Genomic DNA, 15,639 nt, shown 5'->3' on the forward strand with positions numbered 1-15,639 from the left:
GTGACCCCGAGGGCCTCGGGGCTGCCTGTCCATCCTCAGTCCCCAGGCACAGGCAGCCTCCAGAGGCTGGCACAGCCACCCGAGGCTGCTTTCCCCAGCTCTGCCAGCCTCTGCTTCAGCTCCTGCTGCTGCCCAGAGCTGGAGATTCAGTGCCCAGCTCTTGCCCATCACCCAGGAGGCTCAGAGGAGCTGCTGGGCAGTGGCTGCTCCCTCCCCAGGCATAGCTCCTGTGGTACAGGAGGGTTGTTCATGCTGGAGGAGCAATGCACAGGTTGGTTGGCCCAGGGGCACCCCACGACCCCATTTCTGCTGCTTTTTGGGGTGAAGAAGGTGCTGAGCTGCTGCAGCCAGCCTCAGCTCTGCCCCGAGGAGCTGATGCAGCGCAGAGCCCTAATGTGCTGCCACGAGCACCCAGGGACCTGTTAAAAAGCACATTTGGGGCTCAATCGTGTGAAAATGCAGCTTGATTTCGGGTGCAGGTCTGCATCAGTCCTCCAGAGTGTGAGAAGTGTTGTGGTTTTAATTCCTTCTCTAGGCAGGAGCTGGGGGGTGTCTTTCAGCATCATTACCTGGTGCCATTAAGTGAAATGTTCTGAGAATTTGTTGTCTGCTCCTAAAAATGCCATCCCGGCCCCTGGGATGACATTTCGGGGCTGTTTCTCTCCAGACCCACTGGCCTGGTTTTCAGCAGGGCTCTGGGGGTGCCTGGCAGGCTGGCAGCAGCCCAGGAGGTGTCACCCAGCCCTGGTGTCACCGTGCCTGTCACCAGGGGTGGGCTGTTTCCATCTCCTGGCGTGCAGAACTCCTCCGCTGATCTGGGAGCTGAACTCTCCCCCTCCAGGTCTGATCTGGTGGGCAAGGCTCTGCAAATCTCACCACAACAGGCATTTGCAGTTTTCCCAGGCTTTTATTTCCCCCATCACCCATTTCAAAGGTAAAAGCCGCGAGTTATAAATGTTTTCCTTGGCTGAGAGTTTGCTTTGCAGTGGTGATTTCCCTGTGGGTGATGCTCTGCTTGGGCTCTGTGGGATGAATGTGGCAGGAGTTTGTTTGTTCTACCTCCTGGCAGGTACCCTGGCACTTCTTGCTCTGAGGAAAACACCACATTTAGCTGTAATTTTGGAGGCTTTGTGAGAGTGAAGTGAGGCTAATTGGAAAGGAGTCACCCCACAGCGTGACTGCGTGCAGAAAAATTGCATTTTACCCACGATGGATGAATAATGCCATGGCAGCCATACAAGCTCTTCCCAGAAAAGTCTTTTGGATGTTGGAAGATTGCATGCTGCTGGTCTGATGGCAGAATTTCTAAAATCAGATTTCTTGAGGTGCTTTAAGAAAGCAGAGACTGCTGTGTGCCCTGAAATGAGGATGTTCCTCTGGCTAACGTCAGCTCAGGGGTGTTTGGGGATCATAAAAATCACAGATTTTATGGAAGGGACCATAAAGCTCATTGCAGCCATGGGCAGGGACCTTCCAGATATCAATAAATATTTAAAATCTGTTCATATGGGACTCCTCTATAACTGATATATAAAGATTTTTAATTCAGCTTGCATGTCTGATTGTTATTTAATTGTCTGTTTTGACAATTTTGCACGACTGACACTGCAGTCCCCTGCTGCAGAAACCCTCCAGTCCCACCCTGTGGTTCACAGAAATTTCACAGCTTGGCTCTTCACCCTTTTTTCAGGGCAGCTTGGTTTTAAAGAGACAAAAATGAGTTGTGGGAATGTCCTGAATGAGCCCAGGCCTGCAGGCTGGACGTGACAAGGCTCCGTTTGCTGACTTGGCTGCTATTGACTCATCTGGGAGCTGCACCAGAGCTTTCCTCATCACTGTCCTGTCAAAAGTTCATCAGGGTTCCATTCCCTGGGCCAGCCTGAGGAGCAGGAGGAGAATTCCTGCCTGGAAGGTTCCCTGGAAGAGCAGCATTGCAGTGTAACTCTAGCTGGCCTTACGCAATTCCTCCTCTTCCTCAAGAGCAGCTGAGTGGTCTGTTGTAATTTGACTGTCATGCTTCAGGTCAAGTCCTTTCTCAAAGCTTTGGGTTGGCCCAAATGTTTGGAGTTTTCTCTGCAGGAGCCTTCCCACGCATGGACTTATCTCATTTCTTCATCAGCTCCCATCAGGGTTTATTTTTCACATGTCCCATCTCTTATCTGTGGTGAAGTGTGATCCTGGGTGAGGCAAACACGAGCTTAGGAATCACAGCAATACTATGACCTAAGACATCTCTTTTTATTCTTTTCTTTGTACTTTTTTCCTTTTTTCCCTGTTTTCTTTTTTTTTTTTAACTGAGTTCCCCTGATGCAGCTGTGTTTCTTCCAGCAAGAAGAGAAAAAGGCTGGGTTTGAGGAGTGTGGAAGGGAACTCTTCATTCAGGATGCCAAACATGGGCAGGTTGAGCAATGCCTCCGAGCTCTCCTGCTCCCAGGCTTTCTGCAGCCTCAGATTTAATTGCTCAGGAAGGTAAATCCCAGCCTGGATTTATCAGTCTGCCGTGGAGACACCCAGATCTAGCATGCAGGAGCCTGAGATTCCTGGATTCTGGGAGAAAGCCCAAAAGAACCACCTTTGGATGGATTTGCTGGGGTGCTGATGAACCTTGGAAGTTTCTGGGTTTCTCCTCTGGAGCAGGGTGATGATCCTTGGTGGCCTGCCCACACTCAGGGGTGCAAAGCCTCTGCTCCCTGCCTTGCCATTCATCCCCCAGGAGCTGCTGGACACCAGGGCTGTCAGAGAGGGGCTGTGCCCACCCGGTTTTGCCAGAAACTCTTGTTTCCCCTGGGGTTGGCTCTTCAGGTCTCTTAGAGATATCCTAAAAGATCAATTTCTAGGGTACAATCAGCAGCAGAGGGATTTGAGAGGACACAGTCTCAAGCTACGTCAGGGAAGGTGCAGGTTGGATGTTAGGGAAAAAAATTTCACCAAAAGAATAATAAAGTACTGGAATTGTCTTCCCAGGGAGGTGGTAGAATCACCATCTCTGGATGTGTTTAAAAAAGACTGGATGTGGTACTTGGTGCTATAGTCTAGTTGAGGTGTTAGGGCATGGGTTGGACTGGATGATCTTAGAGGTCTCTTCCAACCTCATCATTCTGTGATTCTGTGATTCTGTGATTCTGTGATTCTGTGATTCTGTGATTTGATTGGGGTTTTCCAGAGCCTCAGTGGGAAGGGTTTGGGTTACACAAACCTCGTGCCTGGGGCTGGTGGGGTTGCAGCAGTGCTGAACCTGTTGGACCCGCTGGATTTGGGGTGGTTGGGGGAATTTCAGCCCTTGTAAGCACCGTGGATGAAACCTTCCCAGGCATTGCAATTAAAGCATTAAAACCTCAATTATTCTGCCTTTCCCAGCGTCTGCAGGCCCGGGAGGGCTCCACAAAGGAGGGAAGTACTGTCAGCAGTGGCAGGTCCAGCGTTTTCTTGGGGAAGTTGCAGCTTCCTTCCTCTCATTTAGAGCCCCGTGGGGTGACCCTCGGATGGGCTTGCCTGTGACGTCTCTTCCCTCTGGGCTCAGGGATGTCACCGGATCCCTGTCCCTTCCTCCAGCCCTGAGTTATCCTGGACTCTCAGCTGCCTGATGGAGGGGGGGTTTTAGCCACACTTACAGCCTTCTTTTTGTTTTCCCATTTTTTTTCCCCGCATGTAATGGGGGAAATGAACCTGGCAGTCTTTATGGGGAGTTCAGGAAAACGTCCCTTGGATAAAATAGGATGAGCTCTTGGAGCCCTGGGCTTGGCAGGGTGACAGCAGCCCCCTCTGAGTGTCCTCTGCCTCTGGGGCTGAGGTTTGGGACCTCTGGGTATTTAACAGGATACTCCAGATTCTCTGTTTGTTATTGTTTTTCTTTCATTTTGTAGTTTTTAATTATTTTTTTCACAATTCAATCTATACTCTGGTTTCCAGTTCATGGCTTTTATATTGTTAACTGAGACCTCTTCCCTTTAAGACACCATGATGGGAAGTTCCTGTGGGGTAACTGGGGCATCTTGGTCCCTTTGAGCCATGCCAGGGTGATGATGAGTGAAGGTTTGAGGATCAGCAGGACCAGAGCAGGGCTTGGCAGCCTGTCCTGCCCTGCTGCTGGACCGTTGGTTTGCTTCTCTTGGGCAAGGTGGAAGCTCCTGGTGGGTTTGTGCAGGAATTTTCCATCCCCCCTGAGCTCTGGCTGGTTTTCCTCCCTTTTCTTGCTGTAGGTTTGCTTTCCCCCAGCCCTCCCAGTGCCCTGCTATGGGTGTTTGCTAAAATCCATGGTTGCTTTCCCTCAGGTGCTTTCCTGGGGATAAATGGTGCTTGTGAGGGGATGTGAGAAGGAGAAGCTGTGGAGAGGTCAGCCCTCATCAGTGTTTCAGGCTCATTAATCAGCCTCCCTAAGTGGAATTTGCCCAGCCCTGGAGCGCTCAGCAATGGGAATGGCTTTGAAAGGCGGGGTGGGGGGGGGAAATAATAGTGCTAAACTGTTTGAGAAATAATTTCATTCTCCACTTCTCAATAGATAAATCTGCTGTCCAACAACCTGAAATTTAATCTGTCCATCTGAAGTAATTGATGAGCTGCGACTTGAATCCAAATGGGGAGGGGAATTCTCTGCAGGGAGGTTTTGTGCTGCCTCTGCACCAGAGACAATGGGGCGAAGCTGGGGAGGAACAAAGCCAGGGGGAACAAAGCCATGGGAGATTTGGTGCTGCTGGGGGGGGGGGGAATCCGAGCTCCACTGGTGCTTTTGAGTCATTGCTGGTCCCAAAACTGTCCTGGGGAGGCCTTGATGTGGAGGGGAGCTGGATGGGGCAGAGCCATTTGGAGAGGTCAGATACAGGTCGTGATTTTCAGTTGTAGAGAATGGTTTGGTTTTGAAGAGACCGTAAAGACCACCTAATCCCAACCCCTGCCACGTGATGGCTGCAGCCCTGCACTCCCCACTGGATGCCCTTGGACTTTCTCTCCATTCCTGGTGCTGGAGGAAGCCAAGGGAGTTTTGATGCCCCTTTGCAATATCAGAGTATCATGGGGCAACTTGCCGTGGCTCAGGGATGCATCCTTTGGCTCTCTGCAGAGGTTTGTGCCATGGGACACCTGCTTTCCCCTCCTAAATGATGTGTTTTCTCAAGGAGACAGCCTCCCTTGCCCATTTGCAGAGCCTGTGATAAGCAGATGCTCCCAGCTCCCCGTTGAGGACTCACTTCTCACCCGGCGCTTTCCAGTGGTGCCGGCAGTGAGATAAAAGGAAATCTGACATCAGGGCCAGGAAGTGCTAAAGAAAGTCCCTTGCATCATTCATCAGAGGGGTTATCTCCCCCAGCAGAGCTCCAGCATTCCTTGCATGCTGCAGGACACATTTCAAGCCCACAGCTTTGGCCACACTCGGCATGTGGCCGCGTTCCCAACCATGCCGTGTGCCATTGTGTGCTTCCCCCACAGCCCCAGCCCCTTTCCTGAAGGCCCTTTCCAAAGTGCTGTGAGCTGCTGGATGTTCCTGCCCTTCCAGGCAAAATCATCCTCCTCAGTTCTTTCCTTTCCTTGTGTTTTATGGCATTTTTACAAGTCTCTCGGCGATTCCCAAGCTTTGCGTGTCCATCCCAAGTGTAATGAGCAGGGGCTACTTCGATGCTCCTCCAGACCCCACCTGGGATCCCTCTTTGGTTGTTGAGCAGCTGCTGCTGCATTCTCCAGCTTTGTCTGTCTCTGCCATCACCAGGCTGCTCGAGAAAGCAACAGAGTCCCCATCCCTGGTGGGATTTAACAGGCTATGGATGTGACATTTAGGGACGTGGCATTTAGGACAAGCCATCCCCTTAGTGGAGGGCTTGGCAGTGCTGAGTTGATGGTTGGACTCGATCTTAGAGGTCTTTTCTAACAAAAATGGTTGTGTTTTTCTATTAACAAAGCAGTTTTGGTGGGTGCCACAAGCATGTGTGGCCGTCAAGCCTTTAGGGCTGGGATGTGTTTCCAGCCCACCCCGAGGTGCTCGAGTAGTTGGTTCTTTTCTGATGAATTTGCATTGGAAATGGCTCCTGTCTTGTCAGTGCAGGTGCCACGGGTGCCCAGTCATTTGGGGACTGCAGGGAAGGGCCTGAAGTGGGGTGTGAGGAGGAGTCACCCACACCCTCCCAAAGAGCCCTCTCCCACCCCCAGGGCTGGAGTTTCCAGTTGCAGAAACATCTGTCCTGCCCTGGGGTGGCTGGGCATGCCCCTGCTGAGATCCCAGTGCAAAGTGGAGTTATCCCAAGTGCCAAATTACCCCTTTTTTGACCTCCCCTGAAGGCACCTCCAGTGCATTTCTGAGTTTGAGTGGCACAAAAACTCATCAGTACAACCCTTTGTATGCCCTGTGATCATCTGAGGCACCTCTAAACTCACTGAACCCTGTGAAAGGGATGAAATCATGAAAACCTTCTTTTAAACAGAGCATCCCAGAAGCTGCTGAGGAGCTCCCAGTGTGTCCCAGGCGTTGGGGCTGTTGGCCACCCCATGTGCAGGAGTGTAGCCAAGGGCTCCCAGTGGGAGTTCAGAGCAGTTTATTCACTTTATGACTCTGCAGAGGGGTTAAAAATAGGCAGAACTCTTCTGAAACTGGGCAGGTGATGGGGCCTTTCTGCTGCCTCTCTCTAGTGCTGGTTCTTACAACCCTCGAGGCCTGGGGCAGAGCTGACCACACTTTTCTCATCTGTTATCAGGCTTCAAGGTGTTTTGTTTTACCGGATGAGTTTCTTGCTCTGTTTGTCACAATCCCATCCCTGCTCCAGTCCCCCTGGCTTTATCTTCCCTCTCTGATGGGCTTTGCAGTGCCCAGGGTGTTCTCCCCACCCAAGGATTTGTCCTGTGGCTGTTCCAGAGCCGTGGAAATGTTGGTGGCCGTGGAATTCTGCGTGCTCTCAGGTCTGTTTCTAGAGCCGAGCGTGGTGTCTGTGCCCAGGCGCCACGGCTGGTGGCTCCCAGGGTTGTTTTGGATGCACAGGAGGGTGGTGGCAGGACTGGGAATTTGTGTGGTTGGTGCTCCCTTGCACCAGGGGAGGTCTCAGGACCCTGCTCAGCTCTGGCCTTGCACGAAGCAGACAAATGACACCACTGATTTTGGGCCTGACAGGTGCTGAATGAGCCCCATGGAGAACATTGATTTATCTCTCTCTTTTTTTCTCCTGCTAAATGTTTGCCTGTCCAAAGGTGTGATTGACTGGTGAATAAAATGGCCTCGGCACAGCCCATGTTAAATTGGAGCTAATTTTAACACGTGGCTGTTGAGTAACAGTCTTCAGCCAAGAATTCATCATCTTCCATCAGCAGCGACCTCGAAATGCCAAAAAAATAAAAAGCACAAGATGACACTTTGCAGATTGGCCACGGAAAAAGGGCCAGGAGTGAATTGTGCCACCAACACCCATGCTAGGTGTCCCCACCTGGACTTCTGGTGCTGGAAGAGTGAGGGTGAAACCCACCTGCAGTTGTCATCCCGAGTGGTGGCTTTTCCTGTGGGCAGCGTGGTGGCCTCGCTGTGCTGCCAGCTCCTCGCTGGTGGAGCAGGGCCCTGGTTAGTTGAGTTTGTTGTGGTTTACACCAGGCCATTTTCAGCAGCTCTTTAAATAGATGATGGGCTTTTTCCTCGATGTTGGTCACCTGCTGGCACTCAGGGCCTGGCTGGTGGCGTGGTGGCTCTTTGTTGATGTCACCTGGAGCTGCAGGAGGGCACTGCCACTGTGGCAGGTGCCTCCTCCTCATTTACTAGCTGTGGTGAGGGGGTTTCCACATCTGAATTGGATGAGGAACATCACTTTTGGCCTTTGGTTCCTTCACTGGCGCAGGTTTCCCAGAGAAGCTGTGGCTGCCCCATCCATGGCAGCGCCCAAGGCCAGGCTGGACAGGGCTTGGAGCAACCTGGGATAGTGGAAGGTGTCCCTGCCCATGGCAGGGGGCTGGAAATGGATAATCCTGAATATCCCAGACTGTTCTGTAATTCTGATTTGGTGCTGCCCAGCCTGGGAGGAGCGGGAGCAGGGGAGGGAATGCTGCAGAAGGGCAGGGCAGTTCTGCAGAGGAAGTTTGCATCTTGCTGTGTGTAATTGTGGCTGTACCCTGTGCCATTAACTTTCAAAATTGGAGGCTTAAAAGGATTTAAAATAAGCACACGCTGGAACTTTGGAATCAATGGGACTGCAGTGCAGCAGCACACGCAGCCTGGGGTGCAAATTCTTGCAGAGACCCAGGAGATAAAGTTGTGAAATAACCGGTGTCAGCAAGAGAGCCTGTAAAGCAATTCCAAAAAAAAAAAAGAAAAAAAGAAAAAACAACCAAAAACCTCCCAGTCTAGACACTTCTATTTACTGCAGTGTTTATGTGAGATAGAGGAATGCCCTAGAAAACCTGATTTGTTTTCAATTTCTGCCTCTGGCACGTGCTTGTCTAATGAGAAGGCTCTGATGTGATGGGACTGTCCTGTGCCACCTCCCGTGCTGGGGGAGCTCTGCTGGCCCCGTGGCGTGGGGCAGAAGGGTAAAAGGTTATTTCTTGCTTTGTGCAGGTGAACCAGCCTGCTGTTAATGAGGTGGTTTTGCTAACCCATGGCTGGAAACCCTCGTGTCTGATCCCCAAAGCAGCGCTAACGAGCTGCGCCGCGGCCGCCTCTGTGGAGATACCACGGCCCCAAAGACTGTGCTTTGATTCTTTTAATTAAAAGAAAATTAAGCTATTTTCTTTGGCTTTGAACCCTGGGTGAAGTTTGCAAGCGGTGTGTGTTTGATGACAGCTCGGGGAGCCAAGTTGTGCCATGTGACAGAAGCAGGCTGAGGGAATCCACCCGAAGGCAGCTTGGCTCCTCTGCCTGTTGATCACATGGGGGTGATTCACCCCCTTAATGGATTGATTTCCTTAGGATTGTAACGTGTTTGTTAGGTATTTGTAAGGAGTTTGCTGAAAAAGTGAAGAGTTGCCTAAAGATACAGTGATAAATGGAAGGTATTTTGCAGTGAGGATGGAAAAAGAAGGGAAGTTAACTGGCTGGCTCAGCAGATGAAGGATGTAGGTGATGTAGCTGCAAAAATGAAGCAGATTTTTGGTTTTCTCTTCTTTAGCCCCTGTGCTGCCAGGAGCAAGACCCTTTGGAGACCTCAGGTTTCAGAACCCCATGTGATTTTGGATAAAAAAAAAATCTTTTATTGCTATAGCCAAAGACAGGATTTTTTAAAAGAGAAACTTGATGTTGCTCTGCCAGTCAACCTTGCTGGATAACCAAAGGTTTGGGTTGGAAGGGATATTGTAGATCATCCAGTCTGTCCCTGGGTAGGGACGCCTTCCCCTATCCCAGGTTGTTCCAAGCCCCATCCAGCCTGGCCTTGGACACTTCCAGGGATGGAGCAGCCACAGCTTCTCTGAGCAACCTGTGCCAGGGCCTCCCCACCCTCACAGGGAAGAATTCCTTCCCAGTATCCCATCTAACCCTGCCCTCTGCCAGCTGAAAGCCATTCCCCCTTGTCCTGTTGCTTTGTCCCTTCTGTAGGGAGCCAAATGGGATCGTGCTGGAAATGGTTAAATGTTCAACATTGGCCTTCTGTGCAACATCAGCTGTAATTTATATTTCCCTTCGACCTTGAAAGGGAAACGTCCTGGCTTGAGTTTTGCAGCCCTTCTGCAGTGCTACCTTGGGAGAAAGTTGTTTTTCAAAGGGGCATTGTGTTCCTGGTGTGCAGCTGAGAACACAGGAGCCCTCGCAGGGCACGGGGAGTCTGACATCCTCAGAAACAGCAAAGAAACAGCAAAGAAACAGCAAAGAAACTCCTGCCTGCCCTCGCAGTGCGAGCTTCTCAGCCCCTGCTCGCTTGGCTTGCACTTAACTCAGGAAATCTCAGTTGTAATTTGTGCCTGTCTCGCTCACTTTTCCCCTCCTTTTCTCCTTTTTCTCCCCCAGTTTCTGTGTTTGAAGAACATCCGGACCTTCCTAAAAGTGTGTCACGACAAGTTTGGGTTAAGGAACAGCGACCTCTTTGATCCCTTTGACCTCTTCGATGTGCGGGATTTTGGGAAGGTAAGAGTTACTGCTGAGCTCCTGGGAAGGGATGAGTCTGGCACTGGGGCTGTGCCCTGGGCTTGTGCTCCAGGTTTGGGATGAAAATACAAAGGTTTTGTGCTTTTCTGATCAGCCTCTAGGATTGGGCACCAGCTCCCCTGTGCTTGTGGTGTATTTAGGATGCTGCTGTGTTCTCAGTGTATTTAGGGATTGTTTTAGCTTGATTCTGCTGTGTCCTCAGTGAAGGGTGACCAAGCCTTCAAGTTTTCTTCTTTAGATGAAAAACTGTCAGGGATCAGCCTCTGAAGGATGTGACCCATGTGTTTTTGAGAAGAACCAAACCTTGCAAAGGGTCCACACCTTGCTCAGCCCTTCCCCATCTGCTGCCAGCTGTGCAGAGCAAACTACCTTTGCTGAAATCACCACTGATTTTTGTCACGTGGCCAGTGAGTGTCTGTGGGGTCAGGGAGTTTCATGGCGGGGCGAGATGAGCGCCCTGAGCTTCTCAGAAATGTGTTGCTGTAAGTGATGGTTGGCACCAAATATCAAACAAGGAAGACTCAGCCTGGTTTTGACAAGTGGCTCTTGTTCTGATCCCCTGCCTTTGACACCAACTGCATCAGGGGAGATGGATACAGGGCTCAGGGAAGCCATTACCCAGGACAATTGCTATATTCTTCAGCAGAAAAGGTGATAAAAGATTTATTAAAGCTCTGTATTGTTTTACCTGTTTCGAGCTGCCAGACATAAGCTGCTGGAAGGCTTCTTCCCTTCTGATTATCCAAGAAGTAGATTTTCACTGCTGATGGGGATATATTATTTGATATTTATTGCCTAATTTATTTCTGGACCATTATGTGGAATGTGCAATTGCAGTGCCTTGTTTTATGAGTTTTTTTTTGATTTATGGAATACAAGAAGGCAGTTGTTGTTCTGGGAATATGAATGCACAGAAGGAACCTTTTGGGCTGGGGAAGGAACTGCTGCTAATTAAAATGCTGCTTTATCGTCACATTGTCTCTTGCTTTGTGCAGTTTCAAACTGCCTCTGATGCCTGGTGTTAAACCCTGCTGGGACACATCAGCTGATGAGCACAGTTTGCTTTCATTTTTCTGGTCTTCCCTCCCCCGGTCACTTTTTGGGGGTGCATTCAGCTTTGTGACTTGGGGAGGTGATTTGCCACTCCCTCTTTCCTCAGGGCAATCTGGTATTTTAGGAAACTTGGGAAAGAAATGTGTCATAAACTTCCAAGAGATCCAAGTGTGCTTCATTGCCTGCATCGTGCTTGTTTTCACGTTGTCGTCATCCTCAACCAACCGTAGAAAATGTGGGAAGCACAGACTCTCTATACAAAAACCTAATTATTTTTCTTTTTTTATCAGCTTGGTGGAGGTATCAGCTGTCCAGCTCTGCACCACCCTAAATCCCTCTGGAAGCCTGTCAAAACATTTCCATTGTCTTCACCACCTTTCATTCCCACATTATCCTCAGATCTGTGTTCAACAGTGGCAAAGCAAATAAACAGGGAAAAATCTGCTGTTGACCAGAGCTCCCTTTCCGTTTTGAGTCACAGCGAGAGCAAAAGGAGCCTCTAATCCACGTCCCCACTGGCCAAACACAGACTTCACACACAAAAAATTCTTCCTGGAGCTGTTCACTCCTCAGATCAGTGGTATTTTTTTGGTTACAGGGCGCTTACACCATGTAGGAGGCGTTTCTGATGGAACACAGCAACCGAGAGTTTAATTGCAGAGGGGCCTTGGTGCAGTGGCGTTGGGTGTTTCCTTCCTGGATGCCACTGGGAGAGTTACTCCTCTCCTCCAAACCAAAAGGCCACTGGGACAGCAATTACCAGCAGATTTTGGGATTGCTGGAGTGTAATTACTGAGGAGAAAGTCGGGGACTTGGTGCCAACCTTTGCGTAAAGGGCTTTGAATCTTCGTCGTTTTTTTTAGTGTTAGAAAACCACTGGTGCTTTAAGAGAGGATGAAAAATCAGATCCCTCAGTCCTGCCTTGCCCAGCTGTAATTCTGAGAGAGGTTTCCATGTTTCCATCACTCCTTTTAGCTCCTGAGCCAGGGCTTCTGCAAGGAGGAGCTGCCGTGGGAGCAGTGGAGCCCCTTCCAGCTCTGCCTGGGGGCTCCTCACGTCCAGGTTTGCTCCTGGTTTTGCTTCTTCCTTGACTATTGAGCTTGGGGAGGTACTTTTTGCTGTCAGCAGGGTGACAGCTGGTGAAGTGGGATCGTGAGCTGTGTGGGCTTCTCCAGCCAAAATCCCAGTGGAGCTGGAAACTCCGTCTTGGCTCTGTGGGATGTCGGGGAATGGGCGCGCTCAGGCTCCTGCCAGAGGGATGCATCCCACTCCCTGTGATCTGCAGTGTCTCCCAGCTTCCCAGGGGAGCACAAAGGCCACTTCCAATTGCTCATGGCCAGCTGAAATTGCTGACAGCCAGCTCTTTTCCCCCACGTCCAGTTATTAAGCAGTCCTGCTGTGGTGGGGGCTGTGCTGTGTTTCATGGCAGGGGTTTGCAGAAGTGACCTGAGATGCTGGTGCCTGTATTTCTACCCATGCCCCTTCACAAGGTGTGGTTATATTAATTATTTTTGAATATTTGATCCCTTTAAATTGGTTCAGAGCTCTCCATAAATCACCAGTGGCATCTGCAGAAGTGTTTTCTCCGTGGCTGCAGGATGCAGGAGTAAAACCCCAGTTAATATTGCCTCATCCCTAACTAGGGTCTGATTCTGCAGGCTTGCTGTGCCCAGTCCCTGTTAGTAAAGCCTGGCTCTTGAAAAAGAAATAAAATAAAAATCTGGTGCTCATGTAGTGTGTGTTGTTACACATTTAGTAGCAGTGATGGTATAAAATCAAACTCTTATTGGACTTGCTAATTTATTGGCACCAACTGTAATGACATAAAATGTACATAAATATGGATTAAACTCTTTATTACTCTATTAGTCAGCATGATGGTAGCCAGGTTCATTAAAAGGAGTTACTCATTTTAAATAACTTGCAGTAATGTACAATTTTTTTAAAAAGAAATATGGTTCAAATATTCATAAACCTGTGGAGCGTGCCATTTATTAGCCTCCCGCTCCTCTCTGCCCTCCTGACGTGGATTTAATCGTCCTGAATTCCTTTTGAAGTTCTTGCTCTCTTTGAAAAAGGCTTTTTTTGGCAAGATAAGGGTCTTCCCTCCCCTGCCCCACAGATAGGGAACACTGCTGTTCTAAAAATGAAAAAGGGAAGCGATTCACAGGTCAGCTGAAAGAGGAGGAGATGCTGGGACCGAGATTAAAGTCGTGTTTTCCACTCTGGTTCTGGTCCAGAGGCTGGGGGGAGAGAGCTGCACCCACCGCACAGCTGGAGCAGGGTTTGGAGCAGGCTCTGGATCAATTCTTCCTCTCAGCTGAGCCCACTGAGATTTTTGCTGGTGTGTGGCTGGGGCAGGGCTCAAAGGAGGCTCATCTTGCGTGGCTGAAGTGCCAGGGAGAGGATGTGGCTGCTGGGGAGGTGGCCCCGAGCCTGGCACGCTCCAGTGGCTGTGCCAAGAGCTGCCTTGGAGGGGGAGTGACATCGGAGTTAAAGCAAAAGGGTCTCCTTTATAAATGTGGAGTAATTGCTCCAGATGCTCAGGGTATTTTTTAGTGTGAAGGTGTCTCCTTCCTCCTGCTGATGGGCTGGTGTGGATCCCTCCTGGAAAACCCTGGGGGGATCCAGGCTGTCCTCAGTGGATGCTGTGTGGCTGGAGAACCTTCCAAGTGAGGGATTCCTCCTTGCCATCCGTTTGGATGGGTTGGGACAGCTCTGGGGTGGCTCAGCTGCCACAGTCCCTTTCTGCCACACCCCACCCTGCTGCCAGAGAGTCAGAAAACTCCGTTTTCTGCTCGCTTGCAGACAGGAGGGTGGGGAGTGTTGTCAGAATTATTTGAGGGACTCATAACCGAGAGTTGGTGGTTGGCCTTTCTGTTTCTCTGCTGGGAATTCCCCTCCCTCCAGCATCTCTAACTCCACGAAGGAGCCTCTAGCCCTGCAGCAGTATTTTTAAGGGTGCCTTTTTAACACAGTTTGGGCAGAGAAAGGGAGGGATTTATATGAATTAATAAAGAAAGGCAGAAACGGCAGAGGTTCTGGATGTACGGCTGCTGTAAACCCAGTGCCAGCTGTGACCTGCTGCTGCTGGGAGCAGCTCCTCTTCTCTCATTCTGACTTTCAGGGCTTTTTTCCTGACCTCCTGCAGCCAAGAACATATTAAAAGCCGTGTGTTTTCTCTCTGCACCATGGAGTGCATGAAGCAATAGTGTCTGGGAGCAGAGCAGCGCTTGGCAGCCAAGCTGGGTGTCCCATCCCAGCCCTGCCCCTTATTTTTACAAATCCCCAAAGGCCCAGGCAGCCTGGATGGGGCTTCCCATGTTGTGGTCACTGTGCCAGCTCCTCAGATGGCTCTGTGGCATTGGCTGTGTGCCCAGGGGGATCCTGTGGCAGCTGGGAGCATCTTGTGTCACCGCGGCGGCGGGTGGGGAGGGAAATCAGGAGAATTCTCCAAAAGAAGGGTGTGTATGTTTTATGTATTTTTTTAAATTTTAAATTCCCAAGGGAGCAGTAGAGTAACTGGCCTGCCACGAGATTTTTGTGTCATTGCACGGAAGAAGCCCACTTAACCCCTTGCCTGCCCAGTGGCTGGTGACTTTATCCCCACTGAAGAAGGAGCCACGTGTTCACCCTGTGCCCACACCAGGGCTTTCCCCAGAGCCTTTGGGACTGCAGTTCCTGCCTGAGGGAGAATGCCCAGCTCTGGGAAGTGTAGGAGAGCGTGGGGAAGGCAGCCCTGGATGCCTGTGCAGGGCAGTGCCTGCACACAGTTGATGATTAACTCCCAGTGCAGGAGCTGTGGGTGGTGTTTGGGCACTGGGTGTGCTGTTCTAATGACCTTGCTGGAGTTGTTCTGGAGATTTGGACATTGGGATGAATGCTCCAAATGGCAAAAGCAGACTGGAGCAGCAGGGGTCGGGTTTGTTCTTCCCTCCCTTTGCCAGCTTGAGGGTTCATTTGGGCTTGGGAGCTCATGGTTTGGAATTGGGGTGCTGCAGGGACACTCCTGCTCACCCTGAGGACATTGGTGGGGCTGTGCTGGCAGGTGCAGTGTGTCCAGAGACCCTGAACTTCCCCAAAACACAAGTGTTACAGAGTTTTTGGGCCAGTCATGCCTGAACCAGACTGTGCCAGGGCCATTCCTGGGGTGGTGTTTGCCCTGAGGCGTGTGGTGGTGCAGCCACTCCTCCAGTAATGGACATTTTTAGGCTCCAAATCCTGATAATTTCTCCCTGCTCTGGGTGTTGGCCTGGTAGCCTGGATCTTCCTAGTTGCTTGGGGCAGTTGGTGCTGAAAGGCTGTTCTGGGGGATTTTGGGGCGTTCAGGGCTTCAGAAACAGCACCACAGCCTCAGATGGAGCTTAGGCAACCAATTGCTGATAAAAACCAGTTAATCTTTCACTGCACCCTGAGGGCACAACCTCTGGGACATGCCACCAGCCTGTGGCCCTGGTGTCACCTCCAGGGCCCAAGGAAATGCCACAATCCAGCAGCTGGTGGCCCTCTGGTATTCCCTGCAGGAGCAGCTTTTAGTTGTGGCAAATTCT

General features: G+C 50.6%; 1 protein-coding gene across 2 annotated transcripts in view; it reads left to right on the top strand.

Moving 5' to 3' along the window:
• Nucleotides 1-15,639, top strand: part of VAV2 (vav guanine nucleotide exchange factor 2) — a 127,692-nt gene that overhangs the window by 18,837 nt on the left and 93,216 nt on the right. For both annotated transcript variants that reach the window (XM_068211105.1, XM_068211106.1), the window contains exon 2: nucleotides 9,899-10,015. In XM_068211105.1, coding sequence (XP_068067206.1) covers nucleotides 9,899-10,015 — 117 coding nt within the window. The remainder of the gene's footprint in view (nucleotides 1-9,898; nucleotides 10,016-15,639) is intronic.

The sequence above is a fragment of the Anomalospiza imberbis genome, chromosome 21, assembly GCF_031753505.1.
Source record: "Anomalospiza imberbis isolate Cuckoo-Finch-1a 21T00152 chromosome 21, ASM3175350v1, whole genome shotgun sequence".
NCBI classification, from domain to species: Eukaryota; Metazoa; Chordata; class Aves; order Passeriformes; family Viduidae; genus Anomalospiza; species Anomalospiza imberbis.